General features: G+C 39.3%; 1 protein-coding gene across 9 annotated transcripts in view; it reads right to left on the bottom strand.

The window, feature by feature from the left end:
* Positions 1–24,263, bottom strand: part of zfyve26 (zinc finger, FYVE domain containing 26) — a 104,146-nt gene extending 79,883 nt beyond the window's left edge. For 7 of the 9 annotated variants that reach the window (XM_087989996.1, XM_087989999.1, XM_087989997.1 and 4 more), the window contains exons 1-11: positions 23,933–24,071; positions 19,110–19,383; positions 13,224–13,302; positions 13,024–13,113; positions 12,224–12,779; positions 10,890–11,020; positions 8,220–8,384; positions 6,383–6,471; positions 5,239–5,390; positions 4,392–4,583; positions 3,018–3,719 (exon numbers count right to left, since the gene is read on the bottom strand). In XM_087989996.1, the coding sequence (XP_087846122.1) occupies positions 3,018–3,719; positions 4,392–4,583; positions 5,239–5,390; positions 6,383–6,471; positions 8,220–8,384; positions 10,890–11,020; positions 12,224–12,779; positions 13,024–13,113; positions 13,224–13,302; positions 19,110–19,333 (2,380 nt within the window). In that variant the 5' untranslated portion in view covers positions 19,334–19,383; positions 23,933–24,071. Of the gene's footprint in view, positions 1–3,017; positions 3,720–4,391; positions 4,584–5,238; positions 5,391–6,382; positions 6,472–8,219; positions 8,385–10,889; positions 11,021–12,223; positions 12,780–13,023; positions 13,114–13,223; positions 13,303–19,109; positions 19,384–23,695; positions 23,894–23,932; positions 24,072–24,245 lie in introns of those variants that run through there. The other 2 variants (XM_043697941.2, XM_043697940.2) reach the window with 2 other exon arrangements.
* Positions 24,264–24,491: the final 228 nt, after the last annotated feature.

The raw sequence follows: 24,491 nt of genomic DNA, 5'->3' as shown, positions 1-24,491 counted from the left end.
TGCTACCTCACAGTGCCAGGAACCTAGGTTTGATTCCAGTCTCGGGCAACTATCTGTGTCGGGTTTGCACATTCTCACAGTGCCTGTGTGGGATTCACCCAACTGCTCTGGTTTCTTCCCACAGTCCAAAGATGTGCAGGATTAGGCAGATCAGCCATGCTAATTTGTCCAGTGTCCCGGGATGTGCAAACTAGGTGGATTAGCCATGGGAAATGCAGGGTTATATGGATTGGGGGGAGATATCTTCAGAGGGTCAATATGGACTCAATGGGCCGAATGGCCTGCTTCTACCCTGTAGAGATTCAACAATATGGATCCTACATCATCAGATCTAAGGTCACAGAGATGAAAGGCAACATGAACTAAATGGCACCTTTATTTAAGAAGGAACAGAGCAGAGTTGAGTGTCTGTATACAAATCTTTGAAAGTAAGCAAGCCATTCAAAACAGCATATGAGAGACTTGGCTTTCTCTGGTATTTTTAGTGGAGAACTCAGGCAAGTTACCCATCTTCACAACATTGCATCTATTTTGTTGCTAAATCTAACAATAGGACACATAGCATGCGGCTGAAGGAGGATATCCATATTTTTGCATTTTGCTGCACACATATGAAAGCTAGAATTTGCAGTATTCTTTAGCTCCGATTTAATGGCAGGGTCTACTCATCTCATCTAAAAATTTCCCTAACAAAGAGCCATTAAGCTGACTGATGTCTGGAAATGTTTACTTACAACAATTAGATTTTATAGCTTTCAAGGAAGAATTGGTTTCAACGTAGCAAGTAGACCACACTAATATAAAATTTTCAAAGCATTTGACTTCCAAACAACAATCCAAAAGGGAAACATATGAAAAAAGACTATAATTATTGTACATTAATTAATGGTACATGGGAAATAGGAATAAGCAATTTGGGCCACCTAGCCTGCACTGCCATTCTGATCATGGCTTATCTTCATTTTCCTGTACAATTGCATTTCCCTTGACATATTTAAACTCTGATATCTATCAATCTCTGTCATGAATGACTGAGCTTCCACAGCCCTGCAGGCAGAGAATTCCAAATACATTACTCACAACCTTCTGAGTGAAGAAATTCCTCCTCTTTTATTCTGAGGCTACGTCTCCCAGTTCTACCAACACACCTTTCCCTCACACAACCCAGTCAGAGGAAACATCCTTCCTCCATCTATCCTGTCAAGCCTTGAAAATTTTTGAATGCTTCAACTGGGTCTCTCTCACTCTTCTAAATTCTCGAGAATATAGGCCCAGTTTCCTCAATCTCACCCCTCAGGACAATCTTACCAGTCTGGTGAACCTTTGATGCACTTCCTCCAAAGCAAGAAATGATTTGGAGGTGCCAGTGTTGGACTGGGGTGTACGAAATTAAAAATCACACAACACCAGGTTATAGTCCAACAGGTTTATTTGGAAGCACACTAGCTTTCGGAGGGCCGCTCCTTCATCAGGTGGATGTGGAGTATAAGATCATAAGACACAGATATATTCTATAGGCTATAAATTCTGTGTCTTATGATCTTATACTCCACATCCACCTGATGAAGGAGCAGCGCTCCGAAAGCTAGTGCTTCCCAATAAACTTGTTGGACTATAACCTGGTGTTGTGCGATTTTTTTAACCTTTGTACAGCAAGAAAATCTTTCATTAGGAAAGGAAATCAAAACTATACATAATCTTTCAGGTGCAGTCTTATCAAAACTCGAAACAACAGCATTAAGAATTCTTTACTCTTGTACTCACTCTTTCAATAAATGCCATCACATCATCTGCCTTCCTAATTGGTATACCTGCATGATAGCTTGCAGTGACTTTTCAACAAGAATATTCACAACCCTTTGCATATAAACATTCCCCAATCTCTCACTATTTGGTATATTGTTTACAGTGCTGGTCAACACACTACCTGAAGGACGTGGATTCTTTGGAGAGGATACACAAAAGGTTTACCAGGATGTTGCCTGGTATGGGGGAGGGGAAGTTTTAGTTATCAAGAAAGGTTGGATAGATTGGGCTTGTTTTCACTAGAATGCAGAAGGTTGAGAGGCGACCTGATAGAAGTTTAAATGATTATGAATGGCATGGACAGAGTGGAAATTATGAGGCTATTTCCCAAGAGCGAAGGGGTCAATTACTAGGGACACAGATTCAAGTTTTAGATAGGGGAAGTTTAAAAGAGATGTGCAAGGCAAGCTTTCACACAAAAGGTGGTGAGTGCCAGAGGTGGTGGTGGAAGTAGACATAATAGCAGCATTCAAGAAGAACATGCTCAAATACATGAATAGGAAGGGAATAGAGGGATATGAACCTTTAAGTGAAGACAGTTTTAGTATGAAAGGGCAAAATGTGCCAGCACAGGCTTGGAGGGTTGAATGGTCTGTTCCGGTGTAGTCGTGGTCTTTCTATTTAAAAACTACACTGCATTTATATTTTTCCCATCAAAATGATTAACTTCACATTTTTTTGACATTATATTCCATCTGCTAAGTCCTTGCTCACCCTAATAACCTAAATCTTTTTCAAGCCTCTTGGTGCCCTCATCACTCACATTTCCATCTAGTTTGGGTCATCTTCTAACTTGAAAATATTCATTTGGATATATAGTCCAAATATACTGTTTGTGAATAGCTGGGCCTCAAGCACTGATCACTGCATTACTCCATAAGTCACAGCTTACCAACTGGAGAATGATTCATTTATTCCTTTGATTCTGTTCCTTCCTTCCTGAGACAATTCTCAATCCATGCCAGTATATTAGACCCACTTCCACATGGTTTAATGTTTCTTTCCCGCCAATCTCAGAAAGGACATTTATCAAAAGCCCCTTGCTGCTGCTTAGTTCCACCACAGATTCTACATCAAACTTATCAAAATTAATCTAAATCTTAATTTTATTTTAAACATAAATTAATTTTGAATTTTTCAAAGTACTATTGCTCAGTTAAGGCCAAGCTTCGGTATTTCTACAATATGGTCAATGTTCACAAAAGTCTTACCAGTTGTTTTATTACTTGTCACTACTTTGTACCTCCATTGGGCTTCAGAGATATACCTGGAAAGTTGTGCTAATCGATTGTCAAAAGATTCTGCACTAATTGAACAATTCAGGCACTCCATTAACTGCACATCTTCTTTAGGTACATTCCCAGGTGTCCAAGGAATTTGGCATTTTAGTGCCTCCAAATGATCTTTTATCACATCCAGAAATATGTTCATCGTCGCTGCATTCACTAAAAAGCCATTCCCACGATTTACACTCATTGTAAAATGCTTTAGATTCAGATATTCCAGCTGTTCTCTTGGATCATTTTCCGCAGGTGCGTACGTAAAGTTTGTGACCTTCAGCTTCTGCATGCAACCATTATGAAGGACTCTTGAGGTCTTCTGTGTGATCTTTTCATCCAGCCCAGTGCTTGAGTGCTCACAATGCACAACAACATTATCCACAACTTCCATTGTGGATTCCAAGTTATCTACAATTGTTTCGAAGCCCACTCCTGCTTGTATTTGTTCAGTGTCTCCTTCTTCATCAAGGCAAAATTGTCCTTCATGCCCTGTTTTATCCCCATAGAGGTCATTGTAGGACAAAAACAATAAAGAGAAGATATTCTCCAACACCTCTAATCGGAAAGGAGCAGGGATCACATGTAGGAACTCCTGACACCTGGATAAATAAAACTTGAAAACTGAAGAACAACCTGTTGAGTAAATAAAATAATTTATTTTTCCTGAAAACTGTATTTTCTCACAAATACTGATAAACGTTTTGTAATATAGAAGGCACCCAAGTCTAGGCTTTTCTCGATTGCTCAGATAGTTCCTATGAGATGTTCTACAGAACTCAGAGACAGGTGGTGGTCCCACATTTGAAGCTCATTCTCATCTGAATTGACTAATTTCTATTAGATTAGATTACATTACATTACAGTGTGGAAACAGGCCCTTCTGCCCAACAAGTCCACACCGATCCGCCGAAGCGCAACCCACCCATACCCCTACATTTATCCCTATACCTAACACTACGGGCAATTTAGCATGGCCAATTCACCTGACCTGCACATCTTTGGACTGTGGGAGGAAACCAGAGCACCCGGAGGAAACCCACGCAGACACGGGGAGAACATGCAAACTCCACACAGTCAGTCGCCTGAGGTGGGAATTGAACCCGGGTCTCTGGCGCTGTGAGGCAACAGTGCTATCCACTGTGCCACCGTGCCGCCCGTTGTGGGTCACTGCATGAGTGATGCAACAGACTACAGCAGCTTCAACTAAAAGGTTAACAGGGGTGCAGAAAGGGTAGAACATCTAGACTGAAGATAGATGATATAACAAAGACTATATAATTGCTCATTAAAGCACTTTTTGTTTACCTTGACTACATGCATGCTCAGTTTCAAGTGCAACATCTTTAACAGCTGCATCCAATAACGAATATGGGCAGTCCTTACACAAAGATGGCTGATGTGCATTTATGCAGATTGCATATATGGCATATTTAAGGACACAAAACGCTTGGTACAATGTCACATTTCGACGCTGAGTCACGCTTTGAGATCTTGCACCTAAAGAATAGAAACAATTAATGCAAACAAACAAATTTGCCCTACACGTATCATTTAATGAAAATTTGAAACAATCATATTGACTAATTAAGAATGCTCAAATCAAATTCTTGACACACTTCTCTACCAAAAGCTCATGTCTTATTTCTTGAAGACATGGGTTCCTGTGCATAATCTACCTCAAGGTCACAGCAACATCAATTATATATGCCAACTTTGAGCTGTGTATTTGTGCTCCATATCAGGTGGATTGAAACTTGTCACCTCCAATTCCAGAGTTCCTGATTTTAAAATATTTTTATAACGATAAAGTAGTTTATGTAGCCACATTTGTACACCTCCTAGCAATCAATGTAGTTATATATTACATTACTCCTGAGCAAATGAGTATGCATAAAACAAAGTTTAAAAATATAAGTGCTGGCCATATCGAGTTATGAGAAATTAGCCTGTACTGAATGTTAAATTCAACTCAGTTTTCTGAAAACATAGTAATATGCTATTATTTCATGCAAATAATATGAGTACCTTCAGAAATCTCTCACTTTATCCCTGTAATTTCAGATTTGCATTGAACACAGCTTACTACATTAGTATTATAAAAATGTCTTCCAAGAGCTCAAAACAACTAAAAGAAACTAAGAATTGTCATCACCATTTCCATTAGCAGATTGTTTCTGAAGGAGGTCAATGACATCGTCCACTTTCAGTGCAGGCAGGTTTGTAAGGTGATGCAAACTATACAAAGCAGAGTGGCAGTCCAGACTGTGCAAATGGCGAATGAAATCCTTTTCAGGAATGCTGTTCCTATGAGATTTATTTTAGAAAAGGACAGGAACACAAGTCAGAACATATAACTTTGGTCAAGACAATAGGACTAATTTTAGCTCTGCCACATGAGCCCTAAAATTAGATTGTTGCACTTTGGTGCAAGCCATGGGTTAGTGAATAATGCTGTGACCAGAATCAGAAGACTCTGCATTCAAGTTCCACTCAAGGACATGAGCACAAAGATCAAAAGTGACACTCCAGCAGAGCGCTAAACTGTCAAAAGCACCACCTTTCAAGTGAGATGTAAAACAGATGCTTCATCTGCCCACTTGAGTGACTATTAAAGATCACAAACTACTATTTTGAAGAACAGGGAGTTTTCCACATGTCCTGACCAATATTTAACCCCCATCTTTCCTGTATAAGAAGAGTGGCCACACTTCAGTAGTACTTTGTTGTCTATAAATTACATTGAGATATCTAATGTTCGTGAAAGGTACTATATGCCAATTTTTAATCATCCTACTCCTGCTCCAATCACCCACAGCTGTCATGCTGAGGGCCACTACTAGTGCTGGGAGCCTCAGTAAAGTAAGCAAGCAATGAGCATATGATGGACATAGAAGTGCAATTGCAATTCTGGGGTCCAAAAGGACACAGGAGAAAAACAATGCCAAGGAAGTATATTTTATTGGTGGAAGTAGATAAACCTATGAAAATCCAAGTCCACATCCACATCAACAATACTATTAGCTGCAGTTTCCAATACAAATATACATTTGATCATTTGCATACTAATTGATTACCCTTCCCCATGGCATCTTGAGACACCAAAACTGAAAGTGTTGTTCTTACTAACGCAGCATAAACTATTAATCAAGCATAATCAAACTTACTTGTTAGTAATTTTTTTTTCCACTTTCCTGAAACATGGGAAGAATTACTTCAATGATGCAAATCTAGAGATTATAACAGCCAATGATGGCAAGAAGCAAAAATGAAAAAAATAATTACATCAATGCAATTACCTGTTCCATTTCAAACACCACTCAAGAACCTCAATATGAGAAGACAACCCACCACAGAAGTCTTGGAGCACTGCATCACAACATTGTTCCTGAGAGGAAAATCAAAATTAATAGTAACAGTGTGACTTACTTACAAAGCTGTTCTAAAATACTTCTTGCGAGCAAATTATAGGAAATGCAAAGGCTGCAACATCTTGATAATTTAAACCACAGAGGGGTCAAGATTTTGGGAATAAAGTTGCAAAACATTTTTGTCCAAGCTTTCAAAGTAAACCTAGTTTTAAACTTCCTATGTTGCTTGTCAGTTCAAAGAATATGATGAAATCCACTAGAGCTGGATGCAGTGGAAAGAAAAAGAAATAACTCACTTTTCATGACTCAAGTCTTCTCAATGCACATTACAGCTAATGATGTGTAGTCACTGTTATAACACAAGGAAACAGCACCTGATTTACAAACAGCATGGTCCCATATACAGTAATGCACAAATAAATTAAATGATCTGGGCTCTTAAGTGACACTGATTGAAGAAGAAACATTAGCCATGACACTGAAAGAACTCCCCAGCATCAAACAGGGTCTGTGGGATCCTTTGCAACTATCCATGAGAGAGAAAGACCATCAATTTTAAATCTCAACCAAAAGACGACACCTCAAACACTTCCTTTGTACCACACTAGAGTATGAACCCTTCAGATTTCTGGAGTGAGGTTAAGCCCAATACTTTATCAATCAGAAAAAGAAGCGCTGTTACTAAACTAAAAGGCTCCTAATCTCGGCACAATATGCATCAGATCAAATTTAGATCAACTCCAACACTAGTCATTGAAACTTAGAAAATAGCAGCACAAGTAAGCCATTCGGCCCTTCCAGCTATCATGGTTGATCATGCATCCCACTCTTGCTTAGTCACCATATCTCTTGGTCCCTTTAGCTGCAAGGGCCACCTCCAGCACCCGCTTAAAAGTATTTAACGAACTGGCCCCAACAGCTTTCTGTGATAACTTTCAGGTTCATAACTTTGAGTAAAGAAATTCTTCCTCATCTGAACGGCTTACCCCTTATTCTTAGGCTGAGACCCCTAGTTCTCGATTTCCCCAACATTGGGAACATTTGTCCCTCATCTAGCCTGCTCAGTCCCATCAGGATTTTATATATTTCTGTGAGATTCCCCTCTCATTTTTCAAAATTCCAATGAATACAAACCCAATTGATTCAGTATTTAGTCATATGCCTGTTCTACCAACTAGGAATCAGTCTAGTGGACCATCACTGGACATGGTACAGTTAGTAATTAGCACCAAATTAGTCTCCAAGTCTATATTACTAATATACAGAAATTGCCCAAATAACATTTTGCTTTTGGAGCCAATAGAGTGAGCTCAGGTACTTTGGATGTTAAAACTATTGCATCCACCTAATCCCTTCTCCATGTTTGATTTCTGGCTTTTCTTTTGTGATGATGGACATTCAGCAAAATATTAAAAAACCAATGTCTCTAGTAAGATGTAGCACTATTTATGACTTTCAGACTCCCAATCTGAAAGTTAAAGTCAGTAAATAAAGTGCATCGGAACACAAGTGAATAATTTGCTAGACCAGTTATTGTAGGTGATGTAGAAATAAAGTTGGTTGATTGCTGCTGAGAATTTAGCATGGGCCATTTATAGATCCCTAATTTAATTACCTTTGGTTTGCATTTAAAGTGACCACTTATAACTCGCACAGTAATTTTTTAAAATCATTCATGCAATCACCATTGACAAATAATGTTACATTCACATTGACTGCTTAATTGAAGTATTTCACGAGCTTTCACCATCAATAGCGTCCATACCTTGCTTTGATGGAGCGTACATAGTAGATTCTGAGCTGATTCTAGACTTTGGCAGTGAGTCCACCCCAGCAACACCATGAGTCGTGAAAGGGGCTTGAATGTCTTCTTCGTTAATTTGCTTAAAGTGCTGTAATCCTCCCGCTTTATTAATTGTAAAGCAGTAGCCTAACAAAGTAAAAAAAAGAATAATGAGAACACTGCAGCAGACATTCATTATGTAATTATAAATCAATCACTCATTTTAATAAATGCCAGTGTTAAATCTAGAAAATAAGTTTAATTGGATTGCCAAGAAGACTGTTCGCCAAGTGATGTATCTATTAAAATCCCAGACAGCTCTGTTATCTCTCCAAGATAGTCAGACTCACTGGGGTAATGCACTGGAAATCAAGTCCCACTATTTCCAGAGTCATCAGAGATGTGAAAAAGATTTACTTCAAATATTCAAAGTCCCCAGTTTACCTGGCTGATGAACCTAAGTATAAAGAATACACACATCAGGTATCTAAACATAACAGAAACAGGTATTTAGTGCTTGTTGTTTTTAAACCTCAAATAGAAAAGGAACATGAATTACTAACTCACAACTCTCTATATTTTAAATCCTCCCACTTTTGAAAGATTCCTACTTATATACAAACAGACACAGATACAAGACAAAATAGAAATACCATGGGGTGAGGGAGGAATAAAGCAAAAGTCAGTGAAGCATACTTGTGGCACTATTCTAGACAACAGGTGATGAGTTGTTTCCTTTCAGTTCCTTTTGCCTCTGTGAGGAGGACATGAGGTTATAGTCAAAGCAATTCTCAATCTTCCATTCCCCAGTTGAGGATTTGCCTTTGTATCTCCAAAGTTTTTTTTTCACTTTTTCCATTCAAGAAAGGGATTTTCAGAGATTGCGACAGAATAACTAGTTTCTTCTAGTACTCCACTCAACTTTACAAGCTACATGTTTCTGCTGTGTTATCCAAACATAAAGTTGTAGCCACTTGCCCAGGAACTATGCTGAGTACACTTGAGCATACACAACTGGCTGTGGTTGAAAAAATGTTAAAAAATCTGTCATTGGACAAATGCCCATGAAGCCAAGGTATCTCAGATGCTTTCCCCACTGCTTGAATAAGGCTACCTCGTAGATGCAACATATAAAGTTTCAGTAATCTTTTTTTTAAAAAGTTACCAAATCTTCTTCTACTGTGCCTTGAATAATGAGAACACTGCAGCACCCATTCATTATGTGTAGCAGTATATTTTCTCATTTTAAGGCCACAGTCCAAGAAATTATAGTAGTCTTTACACTAGACATTTGGCGTTAAGGAAGGGCAGCGAGATCATGATGCAAGAACTGCGCACATATCAAAATTAAATTAATAGCAGTGTACCTTTCAAGGGAGTAAGTGAAAAAATATTCACTTCATGCACTTACCACAAATGTATCAGGTCAACAACAACAGCGTGAAAATTAAAGTATTTGTAAATAAATAAATAGGCAAAAAGCACCTTGATTTAATCAAGTTATTTTCTTATTTTACATGCAAGTTCAATGATGGATACACTCTGGATAAACTTTTACTCAGAAAAGCCAATGGTGACTATATCATATAATCAGGGCATTTTTGGCGTTAACTTACTAAAACATCATCAGGCAATTTAAGCTACATGGTGGTGTCAAGAGACCTTGGAGTCAGGATGCCTGGGATCAAGGCCCACCTGTGTCAGAGATGTGTCTTAAACATCTGAACAGACCGATTAAAAATATATAATAAAAATGCTATAAATGATTCAATATTACAGTAACTACACTGACATGAATCTGAGGAAGCACCTGCATTGTAAAGCAAGGAAATGATACAATCTGAAAATATAACAGAGGATTGCTATCGGAGCTTACAGTTTAATAAATGACAAAATAGATTTAAGGTTTGAGTCAAAGAGTTAAAAAAATCAGCTAGCTTCAGACTTTGCTCATGGATTAAAAACAAGTTTTTATGGTTTTTGAAGTAAAGTACATGCATCATTAATAATGAAGATACGTGGTTCAGAATAGAAAGTTACAGGATTCCTTCTGATATTACTGAAATTTTATAGATAAATGTTGATCTGCAAAAATGCAGCTTTCTACACAATTTACTGTAGTGTCAGAGAACACCACCACTCTGGCCATAGCCTGTCTATATCACCCAACCACACCAAGTAGTTGTTTTACATTTTGCATATCATGAGATACTTTCATGACCTAAGCTCATAAAATGAAAAACAAGGATACCAACATCTGAGACAGGTAATAGAAGACTGAAATGCTAAGTGGAAAAATGGTGGACATCTTGGAAGTCAGTTTGAGCAGACATGATGGGCCTCCTTCTGTACCGTAACAATTCTGTGAATCATCAAACTAAAGTCACCATTTCCTTCCCAAGCTCACTGCCTTTACTACATTGCTTGTGGTCATCTGATTAAGCTTGTTAATTCAGCATCAAGATCAGGGTTCTGGACTTGTTCCAAACATACAACATTGTAGATTGCAGAGTTTAAGAAGGCTCCTTCATGAAACATGCAACAATAGGGTGCATGGTGACATTTCTCTGAACATGATTCTAGATTTATTATTGAATATTTGATTCAAAAATCAAAACCAACATATCCTGTTCCCTTGGTCCCAATACATACCAGAACCTGTTCCACAAAGTGCTTATTGGTGCTCATGCTGTAGAAGTAGGCTGCCTTCCAAGAAGGAGGTTCCTCAGCATCTGCAAATGATGCTAACATAACTTTTTCAGCCTCTGATAATCCAAGAGAAACTGAAAAAAAAAGAAAATGAAAACAAACTTTAAAGGTCAAATAATGCAGTTCAACTCTCTCTCACTGCTGCTTTGACCTACATATTGGTAATAACCTTGACATCGGCATCTAAAGTGTCAGAAATGATGAGGTATGGTATAGATGATCAACAACCTCAGACAAGCCTCTTTCCCAGTAAGAATATGTCTGGCAGGGAGAATGTTTCAACAAATTTTTTTCAAATAGTGATCCTGGATAACCAATTCTTCAAATACCTTGGAATGGTTCCTGGAATCAAACTATATTTTACATAATGCTACTCATTAGATGTTAATATTCAAAACCCCATATACGATGAAGTACATGGATGGAGTGGGTCAAAATCCCTGATTATCAGATAGTTCAAGGCCATAATAAACAGGATCCTGGTAACTAAAGCTTTAATCCAAGTGTCAAAAGCATCTATTTTTCCTCACTGTGTGGAGGTTCTCATTGTCTCAAAGATAGTCCATATTACTACTGCAAATTGTCATTTTAGTTTTAAACCTACTGGAGCCATTGTTAGAAATACAGCACAAGCAAAACAGGGAAATTGAGGTTATATGTGACTTTGACTTAGGTCGCCAAGTTTGGGTCACGCAACTGAACAAATGAATGATGGAAATACACTGTGGGCTGGTTAATAATGGTAATAACAGGGAGCAATATTTGAAGTAGCTGTTAATAATAAATATCTGCTATCAGAAAAGTGTGCATGTAGATATGGTTTAACGCCAGCATTGGGCTTGTTCATCGTATTTCAATCACCTAACAGTTCAATCACAAAGAAAAGTGACCTGTACAAGTTACAGTAGAAGGTGCATTCCTGTGCATGTTTCTCAATTCAGGAAAGAAATACAAAATGAGCTAAGGTGAGAGTACAGTGTGGAATAACTAGAAAATAAGCATTTGTAAATTATTAGCTTGAGAAGAAAATCGAAAAGGAAATCACATACAGGTCGTTTTACTCTAACACGTTGTTTCATTAATGAGAATTCGCTGTAACATGATTGACGAATTGGGGTTATTGTTTCTATTAGTTTTAATGGTGCTGCTATTACACGATTTTCTTATGACATGGGATTGCACATGAACTGAACTACCATGTTATAGCAGAACCAACACTGCAGCTTTTTCTACTGCAAGAATGGGAGTGGGAACCAGAAAAGGAAATTACTGATTACCTCTGTCAGATGAGATTTGTGCTATCAGCTTCTCTTTACTCTTCTTGATGGATATAGTACTGTACAAATTGATCAGAGTTTGGTTTGATTTTCTAAGCATGAAACCAAGTAATTGCTCCTCACTCAGTCCATATTCTGTGGCACAGCAAGCATCATATAGCTCCTCACATAACTGTTGGATTTCATAGGCCTCCCTTTCCGCATCAAATATAAGCACAGAAACAACAGAATAGATTTGTTTTTTTGTTGACTCGTACACATCCATGACAGATTCATTTTTGGCATTTCCCTTGCGTGCTTCCTTTAGTATACATAGAGCATTCTGCAGAAAGTCAATGAATAGTTTCTGTAGCCTATGGTTGTGTTCCACAGCAGAACTTTCAGTGCTTTCAACCATCAAATAAGAAACCAAGGCCTTCACAAGTTGAGGGTTACTGGATAAAAGTTTCCACAAAGAAGAAAATGCCTCAGGACTTAGTGTATAGGTGCTGAAGTCCTCTTGTTTCTCAATCACCATACCAGGATTATGACATTTAAAAAATATACTGTTTAGTTCCTGCACACAGAACGAAATTAATTAGTATCACAGAATAAGCAGTTCTGCCATTATTAATCAAACCATCCATAAACTGAAAAGTACTATAAAACATAGCAATGCATCAAACACTGCCTCAATTTTTAAAATTGCACAACATCATATAGAATTAAATTTATTACACATTCCATAATAGTTGATAGCTGTCTCAATTAAGAGCTCAACTTAAAAAAAACATAATGCCATAAAAATATAAAGACATTACCTTTAGGACATCTTGTGAGATCTGTGGCTGTAGCTGTTCCAGAAGCAAAAAGAATTCAATCTCTCTTCTGACATTTGACGGAAGCGATATCTGGTGCAAAAAATAATGGCTATTTTAGATTTAAAGAATCAGATGGGAGGAAATGAACAGAAAATATAATGACATTACCTACAGAATGAGATTGTGCTATGCTCATTTACCTGATCATGTGACCACCAACGTTCTAGCTCCAGTAGCCACAGCCAGGCAAGTCGATGAGGGCTAGATAACGTCTCCCACCTGCACACAAATAACTAGTCAGAGATGAAAACTTTAAAAAGTCAATGGTCAATGAAAGCTGTTTGTTTTTTCCTGGATCAGTTCTTCAATACACCAGTTCAGAAATCTACTATTCAGGAATATCTTGAGTAGACCCAAGAAGCTCTGTCAATGAGCAGTAACATAGAAGATACAGTATTGGGATGAAAAAAACACTTTCTGTTCCCATATTACAACATTTTGCACCTGTTTTATGCTACAAGTAAATATTTGTTTCTACAGGGTTTTCCGGTCTGTAAATATTTTAACCGACCTGTTCAGATGCATTATAACCATGTCAAAGGTAGATAGGATTTGAAGGTGAACTTTCGGGAGCCTTTATTTTTACTTTCCATTGGGTATTCTAGCATCATACAACAAACCAGAGAACTTCAAAATACAAAAAGGATTCAGGTCCTAACCATTTCATACTAGTGAGATTAGAGTGATTTTAGCATCGTGCAGAATGCAAAAGCAAAAAAAATTGCACATCTTATTAAAAATATATTTTGGCTCCTCTTTTGGAAGTTTAGTCAATGGATAGTTAAGCTAAATGGATCACAGAAAACCTAAGGTTGCGCTAAATTAGCCAATCATATTGGCCTCTGAACTTCCAGCTTAGGGAAGAAAACATTAATCAGAATTCTGATAGTTGGTAAGTGACATTCCCTCCCACTGGAAGTGTGCATTAATAAACGTTTGCCAAGGACAGGATTATGGGTCGAAAAGTGTGGTGCTGGAAAAGCACACTCAGTCAGGCAGCATCTGAGGAGCAGGAGAATCAACGTTTTGAGCATAAGCCCTTCATCAGGAATGAGGGGCTGACCCAAGAGGGCTGAGAGATAAAGAAGAGGGGGCTGAGGTTGGGGGTGAAGGTAGATGGGAATATGATAGGTGGATGAAGTTGGGGGTGAAGGTGATAGGTTGGAGAGGAGGGTGGAGCGGATAGATGGAAAGGAAGATGGACAGGTAGGACAGGTCAAAAGAGTGGTGCCAAATTGGAAGATTGGATCTGGAATAAGGTGGGGGGGGAGGGGAAATGAGGAAACTGGTGAAATCCACATTGATCCCATGTGGCTGGAGGGTCCCAAGGTGGAAAATGAGGCGTTCTTCCTCCAGGCGTCGGGTGGTAAGGGTTTGACGGTAGAGGAAGCCCAGGACCTTCGCGGAGTGGGAAGAGGATTTAAAGTGTTCGGCAACAGGGCAGTGGGCTTATTTTGTGTGTTCCCCAGAGATGTTTTCTGAAACGATCCACAAATAGGGGTCCTGTCCCCCCAGTGCAGAGGGGGCCACATTGGGAGCAATGGATACAGTAGATGATGTGTGTGGAAGTGCAGGTAAATCTCTGACAAATGTTGAAGGCTCCTTTAGGGCCTTGGACAGAGGTAAGGGGTGAGCTGTGGTCGCAGGTTTTGCAATTCTTGCGGTGGCGGGGGAAGGTGCTGGGAGGGGAGAGGAGGGCATGGACCTAACAAGGGAGTGGTATTTATGGAAAACAGATAGGGGTGGGGAGGGAAATATATCCCTGGTGGTGGAGTTTATTTGTAGGTGGCAGAAATGGTGGAGGATAATGCAATGTATCCCGAGGTTGATGGGGTGGAAGGTAAAGACCAGGGGGGTTCTATCCATTTTGCGGTTGGAGGGGGGGGCTCAAGGGCAGAAACTGCATGAGATGCGTGGAGGACATCTTCAACCATGTTGGGGTTGGGGGGTGGGGGAGTAATTGCATGCTTTGAAGGAGTAGGCCATCTGGTATGTTCAGTGGTGGAATTGGTCCTCCTTGGAGCAGATGCGGCAGAGGCAGAGGAACTGGGAATAAGGGATAGCATTTTTACAGGAGGCATGGTGGGAGGTAGTGTAGTCCAGGTAGCTGTGGGAGTCGGTGTAGTACATGTCTGTGGTGAGTCGATCACTGTTAATGGAGGTGGAGAGGACCAGGAAGGGGAGGGAGGTGTCCAAGATGGTCCAGGTGAACTTAAGGTCGGGGTGGAACCTGTTAGTGAAGTTGATGAACTGTTCAACCTCCTCGTGGGAGCACGAGGTGGTGCCGATACAGTCATCGATGTAGTGGAGGAAAAGGTGGGTATTGGTACCGGTGTAGCTGTGGAAGATGATCTGTTCCACGTTTCCGACAAAGAGACAGGCATAGCTGGGGCCCATGTGGGTGCCCTGGCTACCCCTTTACGATGTTGACCTTTGCAGCCAAAAGTCTATTAAGATCTACTATCAAATGTGCACCCTGAGGAAAGTACTAAGATTGATCAGCATTTATGTACAAGAGCAAGAAACCAATAATTTTTGGGAAAGTAGAAAGTAAATCATTGAAAGAACAAAACATATAGATGAATACACAGAAGCTTCAGGACAGAAGCCCAAATTCCAAATTCTTGATACCAACGTACTAATCTGTAATCAAAAAGCTGTTTAAGCATTATGACTTGAAGGAAGGTCTGCATCTGCTAATCATACTTTCAGTTCTTTTTGGATTGATGGTTTAGGTCATAATGAATTGCGATCATGTGCCTTAAGATATGTGGTTTGCTCTTTCTCAACAATCTAACAAAGCAAAATACAACTATGGAACACCAACGGGCAAATGATGCCAATTCAGTGAATCCAAAGCCACAATGTCAGAAGGAAGTGAAAGCACAGACTTTAGTTCTTGGTGCGACTGCAAAGGAAGTTGTTAATTGGAATAACACAAAAAAAGTTTTAGATGTGATGGCTATGAAAGTAATAGAGTTCATTCATGAAGCGCTGTAAAAGATTTCGAAAAATGACTGAGAGGCAATAGAAATGGGTAGACAGCTGACATGTAACTTAGAAGCTGTGAGGTGATAGATTTTAGGAGAAACACAAAATAAGAAATGGTCGTTGATATTTTGGATTTAGGCACATACCCAAATCTTTAATTTACCGATTTTTTTTTCTGTCAATGCTGAGTTCTTCCAGTGGTTTGTTTCAGTTTTATATTTCTTGCATCTGCCGCTTTCATTCAAGCGACGGATACATACACCTAATGGAAAGACATTGGATGTGGATGAACAGAGACCATAAGGATTCAAAAATCAAGTTTTTGAAACTGATACTTCAAGTGCACAAAGCTGGGAAATAAAGGAGAGCAAAAATCTATATTTTAAAGGTGTCGATTGTAGTCATAATGTTGAGGTGCTAGTGTTAGACTAGGATGGATATAGTCCGAAGTCACATGACACCAGGTTATAGCCCAACAGGTTTATTTGAAATCACAAACTCCGAAAGCTTGTGACTTCAAATAAACCTGGTGGACTATAACTTGATGTCGTGAGACTTCTGACTACATTTTAAAAGGCCAGAAAATACAAAAGCAAAACAATTAATTAAGATTAGGATCATGTACAATTTTGAGCAACCCAAAGGACGTAGAAAATATACAACGTGCATGCCCAGAATTATACCAAATGGGAAACTAAATTCATGAAGGGATGCTTGGGATACTTTACTATTGGGCAAGTAGTCTATAAATAAAGGGGTTTAAAATTCTGCTTGGAGAGTCAATGATCAGCATTATCAATTTAAGATTACATCCAACAGTGAGGAGAAAGCTTGAAATTTACTTGCACAAAACAAGTGTTAAAACTTAGACTGTATTTTCACAGTTGAGGCAAATACCTTTGCTTCTATTGAATGAGTAATGAAAACGTAGAACTTGCAAATGGTTGCACTAAATAAAAGATTTAGACTTAAGTGGAAATAAGATAAACTGATGAGGAAGAAGGAACAGAAAATATATTGATACTTTGAGATGAAATCAGGTGAGGGAAGGATCAAGCAGAGCACAAAGACCAGCATAGACAGTTTGAATCAAACACCCGTACTGGAAGGTAAAAAGGTTTATTTTCTTTCTCGGCACGTGGCATGTGTGTCACTAGCTGTGGCAGACTTTTCTACCCATCTCTAATTACCCAGACTTACAATGGCTGAATCTGGAGTCACATGTCAGCCATGGATGGCAGATTTCTTTCCCTAAAGGGCAATAGTGAACAAGTTGGGTTTTTATAACAATCAACAGCAGTTAAGCAGTCATGTTTATGCTAGCTTTATATTCTACATTTTTGTACTGAATTCAAACCTCACACATGCCGTGGTAGGATTCGAACCCCTGTCCTCAGAACATTAGCCAAGTGTTCGAAATTACTAGTCCACAGATGTTATCAGTATACCAAAATCTGCTTCAAAAAGATTTAGAACAGAGAGAAATTTTAGCCTATGAGAAATGATCAGACAATGGGATCCATTTTGGATTGTTCTAACTATCAGACAGCCCAGGTATAAAGAGCTCGACAGCCTTATTGAGTCATGGAGTCATAGAGATGCACAGCACAGAAACAGACCCTTCAGTCCAACTCGTCCGTGCCGACCAGATATCCCAACCCAATCTAGTACCGTTTTCCAGTACTTGGTTCATATTCCCCCAAACCTTTCCTATTTATATACCAATTCAAATGCCTTTTAAATGCTGTATTTGTACCAGCTTCCAACACTTCCTCTGGCAGCTCATTCCATACAAGCACCACCTTCTGTGCAAAAACGTTGTCCCTTAGATCCCTTTTATATCTTTCCCCTCTCATCCTAAATCTATGCCCTCTAATTCTGGACTCCCCCACCACAGGGAAAAGACCTTGTCTACTTATCCTATCTATGCACCTCATGATTTTATAAGCCTCTCTCAGGCCACCCCTCAGCCTCCGACGCTCCAGGGAAAACAGCCCCAGCATATTCAATCTCTCCCTATGGCTCAAATCCTCCAATCCTGGTAACATCCTTGTAAATCTTTTCTGAACCCTTTCAAGTTTTACAACAGGAAGGAGACCAGAACTGCACGCAATATCCCAAAAGTGGCCTAACCAATGTCCCGTACAGCCACAACATGACCTCCAACTCCTATACTCAATGCTCTGACCAATAAAGGAAAACATGCCGAAATCTTCTTCACTATCCTATCTACCTGCGACTCTACTTTCAAGGATCTATGAATACACACAGCAAGATCCCTCACAAAAAAGGGATTTCTCTCCTCAACACATGTTTGTTCAGTCAATGTATATTTTAGCAATACAGTAAGATATAACAATATTTGCAAACATTTTTCAAAGTTATTGTGGAAATCCAGAAACAACAGGTGAATGCCTTCAGAACTTGCTAATATATTGGCATTTATTACTGATATTAAAAGTACAATTATTTAAATAAAATAACAATGCACTTTGCCAAGGGAACCAATAGCTTTAAAACAGTTTTAATGAACTCCATTTGAATTTTGGGACATGCTGTCCACTAAATGTTCTGTTTGTGAACAACAACATTCCTTTTTAAAATGGATCAGATGTATAAATAATAAATGCTACCACAAATACCTGCACTTTACTTTCAAACTTGTCACACAAACAGTATTCACCAGTGTCTTTCAAACAGCAAATGTAATAGTGGCAGGACCCTGCTCTCATATGTTATTAATTGAAAATCTGAAAATAATTCCTTTTCAATTTTCCACTCTAAGCTTAATGCATAAAAAGTTCAAACATTACCTGAAAGTATCTACAAAACATAAAAATCAAGAGCAAAGACAAATGCTATAATGTGAAAGTAATTACCTGAATTCATTACCTCGGAATGTTAATTAATAGCATTAAAATTGAGAAACAAATATGATTAACAAAACAATTTTAGGTTCAATTATCCATAAATACTTCTTTTTCCAAATTAACTATATCTGTGCTGCAAACTCCAAGTTTCTCCAGGGTACTCACCTTAGCTTATATGGACAGACAACAATTGCCTGAAGGATTTCCTTCACTTGTTCTGCACCAGCTTGCCATTGCCTTAATTGGGGCATACACGCTTGTGCCAAGGCCCAGTTGCCCTGCCGCAACTGATCACAAAAGAATACAAACAGTCTTTCTAACGAGTCATCTTCCTCCTTCCCAAATGGATGGATATTTGCAGTGTTCATCCCAGATGAAGATTCTTCCATGGTGAAGATATTTTACATTATAGGCCAATAAACCACATTATATGCATTGCCTGCAAAGAAGGAAATTATTTTAAACCATTAAAAATTTAGTTACACTTGCATTAGTGTGAAATATTAAAGTAATAAGTTATTGTTTAAATAGCTATTGCCAAAATGTTCACATTTTAATCCACATAATAGTCTATCCACCGCCTGAAAGGGTAGATAAATCATAAGCTCAATGGTCATTGATGTTAAAATGCATGCAGTAGCAAGTGCTCACCAGAAAACTTTGGACTCAAATTTCCAAAATCTGAAATAGGGAAATAGCTATTTTGTCCAAAATTGATCATCATTAATGGAATTAGGAGAAAGTACAGCTTTGAGATCTGATTTTTAATGGAATTGCATTAGCATTAATTAAAATTTGCATTTGCAGTCATTTCAACCACCCATTGTTTGAATTTTCAACTGTCCTAGCAATGACCAACACTAATTTGGACCAGAAATGTATTATTTTGCATTATTGTCAGGCTGAAAAAAATGACTATCCTGTGCATTCTACGTTTCAGTATTCTACCAGCATCATACACCACAAACACAACACTTAGCAATAAGTTAAGCTCAAGCTACAGGAACAATTCACCTTTCCATGCACTTATAAACCATGTGTATCCCAAATGGCTTTATGAAAATGGAATCGAAATCAAAATACATTTTTAAAAGATTTTATATAAAGGAAGGGCTTCCTACTTCCATCATTGTAATATTATTTCCACTATAAGCCCTTAAGTTCTCATTTATGGTTTTAGTATACCTCCCAAGTTGACTATTTTGTACTCTCGTACTACACTCCATCATCTGTAAACTGAAGTGGATGAAAATTCCACAGCAAATATCCCAAGTCCCAATCTCCATACCAAGTTATATTCACCCATCACCTCTCCATTCTAAACAGTGACACTTCAATTTTAAAGCTCTTGCCCTTGCTTTCAAATCCCTTCATAGACTCTCTGCTTTCTATCTCATTCGCCTCCACTTGCCCTACAGGTCTCACTGGCATCTACACTCCTCGAATTCTGACCTCTTGTGTATCCTTCCTTTAAACTTCTCCACCACTGGCAATCATATTACCTGCTGTCTAGGATCTAAGTTGTAGAGTTATCGCCTTAAAGCTCTCCACCTCTCGGCTCTCTCTTTTTTTTTAGAACCCCTATAGTGTGGAAGTCGATCATTTGACCCATCAAGTCCATACTAACCTGTTAAGTTCTTTTTCCCGAGGTTCTCACACACTTGATGCAACTGCAACACACCACTTTCTGTGAACAAGCAACTAAATTTATTAAGCACTGTACAGTACAAGCTTTTGGAGAAACCTTTAACTCACCTCGCAGGGCTTACAGGGTTCCAGCAAAAGCTCTCCCTGAACAAAGGAAACAGCCCTTCCTTTATATAAAATCTTTACATCAGTTAGTAATGCCCACAAGACAACTCCCAGCCATCCCCCTCACAGTCACATGCTACTCAAGACACAAAACAGTGACCAACTCACCTTCAAAAACAATGTAATACAAATCATCCCTTAATGGGGCAGTTAGGTGGCTCAGTGGTTAGCGCCAGGGACCTGGGTTTGATTCCAGCCTCAGGCGACTGTCTGTGTGGAGTTTGAACATTTCCCTGTGTCTGCATTGGTTTCTTCCCACAGTCCAAAGATGTGCAGGTTAGGTGAATTGGCTGTGCTAAATTGCCCAGTGTTCGGGGATGTGTAGGTTTGCTGCATTAAATATAGGATAATAGGGTAGGGGATTGGGTCTGGATGGAGTACTCTTCGGAGGGTCAGTGTGGACTTTTTTGGGCCGAAGGGTACGTTTCCATGCTGCAGGATTCTAATTTCAAAGAACATGGCCAGGTCTGGTGTGAATTGTATTTTTTTATATAACTATAAGGGGAATAGTCAAATTCCAACTGTAATATTCTTATTGATTTCTGAATAGTGGATGAAAAAGTAAATCATCCCTGAATGGTAAGGGATGGGAATGTAAATCTCCCACATTCCACCTATAAGATAAAGGCACACCACCCTACCCCTGGAGCATTCAATTTCTTGCAGGTCAGCAGAGCAAATTAACTCTTTAATAACACAAACCCTCTGAAGAATATTCCACACTATACCTGCACCCTACTTTTTTCTTGGCTAATCCACACATCCCTGGAGACTATGTGCAATTTGTCATGAGCCAATCCACCAAGCCTGTTCATCATTGGGTTGTAGGAGGAAATCCATGCAGAAACAGGGAAAATGTGTAAACTCCACACAGTCGCCCATGGGTGAAATTGAACCCGGCTCCCTGGCGCTGTGAGGCAGCAGTGCTAACCACTGAGCTACTGTACCTCCTCTCTCTCCTTTAAAATCCTCTGCCTTAAAATCTAACTCTTTCAGTTCACTGTGAAACTGAAAGTGAAACTATCACTGTATTCTAACAGATGAAAGGCTTAACAATCAATTCTTCAATGTATAATTTCAGTTACATCACACTGCAAATCTTTGCTATAAATTCTGTGTTACGATCGAGCCCTCCACAGTCACCTGACGAAAGAGCGTCGCTCCGAAAGCTAGTGTGCTTCCAATTAAACCTGTTGGACTATAACCTGGTGTTGTGTGATTTTTAACTTTGTACACCTCAGTCCAACACCGGCATCTCCAAATTATGTTGAAGGTGAATGCAATGTTAGTGCAAGTCATTGCTGTTGTTGATAAACAAACTCAAAATCTGACAACCGAAGAAAGATGTACCAGAGTTTCAGAATTGCACTTGGATTTACTACTAACAGGCTCAGAGTTTAACAGACAGGAGGTGGCGATTCAGCACTTTTGCAAACTCAATTTGCCTAACTTGTCATTGCAGAAAAGAATATCAACGTTCTGTACTGTTGGCATCATCAATATATATCCTCATATTGAATCGCTTATGTTTGCACTGAACTAAAACAGGAAATAAATAATTTTCTGGCAAAGCAATTAAATCATTTCTATGTATCAGGTCTTGATTTCATACTGATTCTTTGATGCATGGCTTGCAGACAGATCAGTAATATGCAAGTTGCACTCTCTTCAATCAGAATTTAAGTACAAACTTTGCTTATTTAAGGATTTTTCTGATTAAAAACATTGAAAATTTGGCTGGAAGTTCAAGACTTTGCATCAAACTCGAGACATATTACAACTAATATTTAACCTAGTTGGTCCAAGTCAAAGGCTCAAATATATTACAGTTCTTCGTTTACCATAGATGAGAATCACATTATTAAGCTGCTTTTGTCATTGCATTTCAGAATCACTTAATAACAATTCATAGCTGTACAATGATATACTAAAAATACAAAAATGTACCATAGATCAAAAACATTTCTTTATTTCCAAGCAAACTATTAGGAAAGCAAATGTTAGGACAGATTGTCCTGTGTTGAATTGATCGAACAAAATTTCAGGCCTTTGCCACTCCATGTGTTGCTCATTTCTCTCAATTTTGCACACATCATCTGTTTAAACCTAGTTCTACAATTTCATACCCTAACAGTAAAGTATTAAAATCAAACACTCTACAGTATCACATCATATACATTAAGAATGGCCTCAATCACAACAGAAAATATCAGGCTACAGATTTAATTTTAACAGATTAAAAAATCAAAGCAAGTACTGCAGTCAATTTCCACAATGTTAACACAAACTCATTGTATGACTGAAAGCAGAATCTCCCACCCTCTTCAGATAAGCCAAACACCCAGAAAATACTCTCAATAATTTCTGAGAATTGTTTCTTGAACAATAGGACCATGTAAAGAAATTTTTGCAGAATGATCAACTTAAATTTGACACAGCCACCAAAGTCACTGCAGTGATCTGTCCACATAACACCTGTGCACTGTATGCAGTGTGAAATCTCAACACAAAACTACAGATTCTTTATTTAGCTGTCAGCACAAGATTTTAAATCAGATAGCTAACAAAGAACATAGTTTTGCTTAAAAAAAGTGAGATGTCTAATTTCAACTGGGATACCATTTCATTACAATTGGCCTCTTGGCTATCTAGATGTGGAGGAGACGGGGATCACTCTACAGTTATTCGTGTAAAAAAAATGCATTGGTGATTAATAAAGAGGAGAATGCAATCAGTTGTCCCTACACAGCGAAGCCAACAGCCAATATGCAGAGTATGAACATTCTTGTGAGCTCCCCCTCATACCCCTAAGTGTAACAGTGACAACAGGATCAGATTTGCTGCAAAGATTTAGCTTTATTGGGGAACAATTTCTGGCAAGGGTGAGGCATGAAAGGTGAACCAGTAGTTACATACATCTTTATTTTGCAACAACTCACTTCTGTGACTGAGCAGTGATATATGCCGCATGCTGTTCACTTTTCTGTTGTTTTGTTCAGAAGTCGGGGGAAGGTTGTGTTTCCAGATAGAAGGGGGAGTGGGTCCAGGGCAGCAGGAACTGGTAGGAAGCTCCATTTTGCACTGACACAGTCCCCCATTTCCCTTCACCCCACCACCCAGCGCCCCTTTCGAGAAGCTCCGTTCCACTCAAACCACGGCTCTCCGAAAAGCCTTACTTTATATATCGCTCCCAGGACACTGATATTCCGCCGACTACCTGAGGACGGCTGCTTTAAACCGGGCAGAAGTAATGGCCAAACTCTGCACTTCCTTCAGCTTCAGCCGAGCCTGGGCCGGTCAGCTGACCCGCGCCTCCACACACACACACACACACACCCCCTCCGGGTCACAGGTCACCACTTCCGGTCGCGTCTCCACGGCAACTGTGGAATCCTCACTGCATGAAAACAGGCCAATCGGTTCAACAAGTCCACACTGACCCCTCCATTAGAGGAAGACAGTAAGTACCAAAAACTTTCATGTACTTACCCCCACACTCCGGATTCCTCAACTGTTCCAGAATCTTCCATCGGCCTCCGAAATCAGACAGGCGCCATTACACACGCGGCCGCTACATCGATGACGTCACTTCCGCCCCCACCGACCTCGCAGCCTCCGCGATCGCCATGGACAATCGCCGGCAGATTCGCGACCTCCACGGCTATGTGGAATAACTCTGTCTCTGTGGTCGCCGCATCACTTCCGCCCCAGTGACGTCACTAACCTACACGCCCA

Source organism: Chiloscyllium plagiosum, unplaced genomic scaffold, assembly GCF_037043375.1.
Source record: "Chiloscyllium plagiosum isolate Xiang-an unplaced genomic scaffold, Cpla_swu_hap1 HiC_scaffold_8, whole genome shotgun sequence".
Taxonomy (NCBI): Eukaryota; Metazoa; Chordata; class Chondrichthyes; order Orectolobiformes; family Hemiscylliidae; genus Chiloscyllium; species Chiloscyllium plagiosum.
Note: the sequence above shows the minus strand (reverse complement) of the source record. Positions and strands in the feature narration are given on the sequence as shown.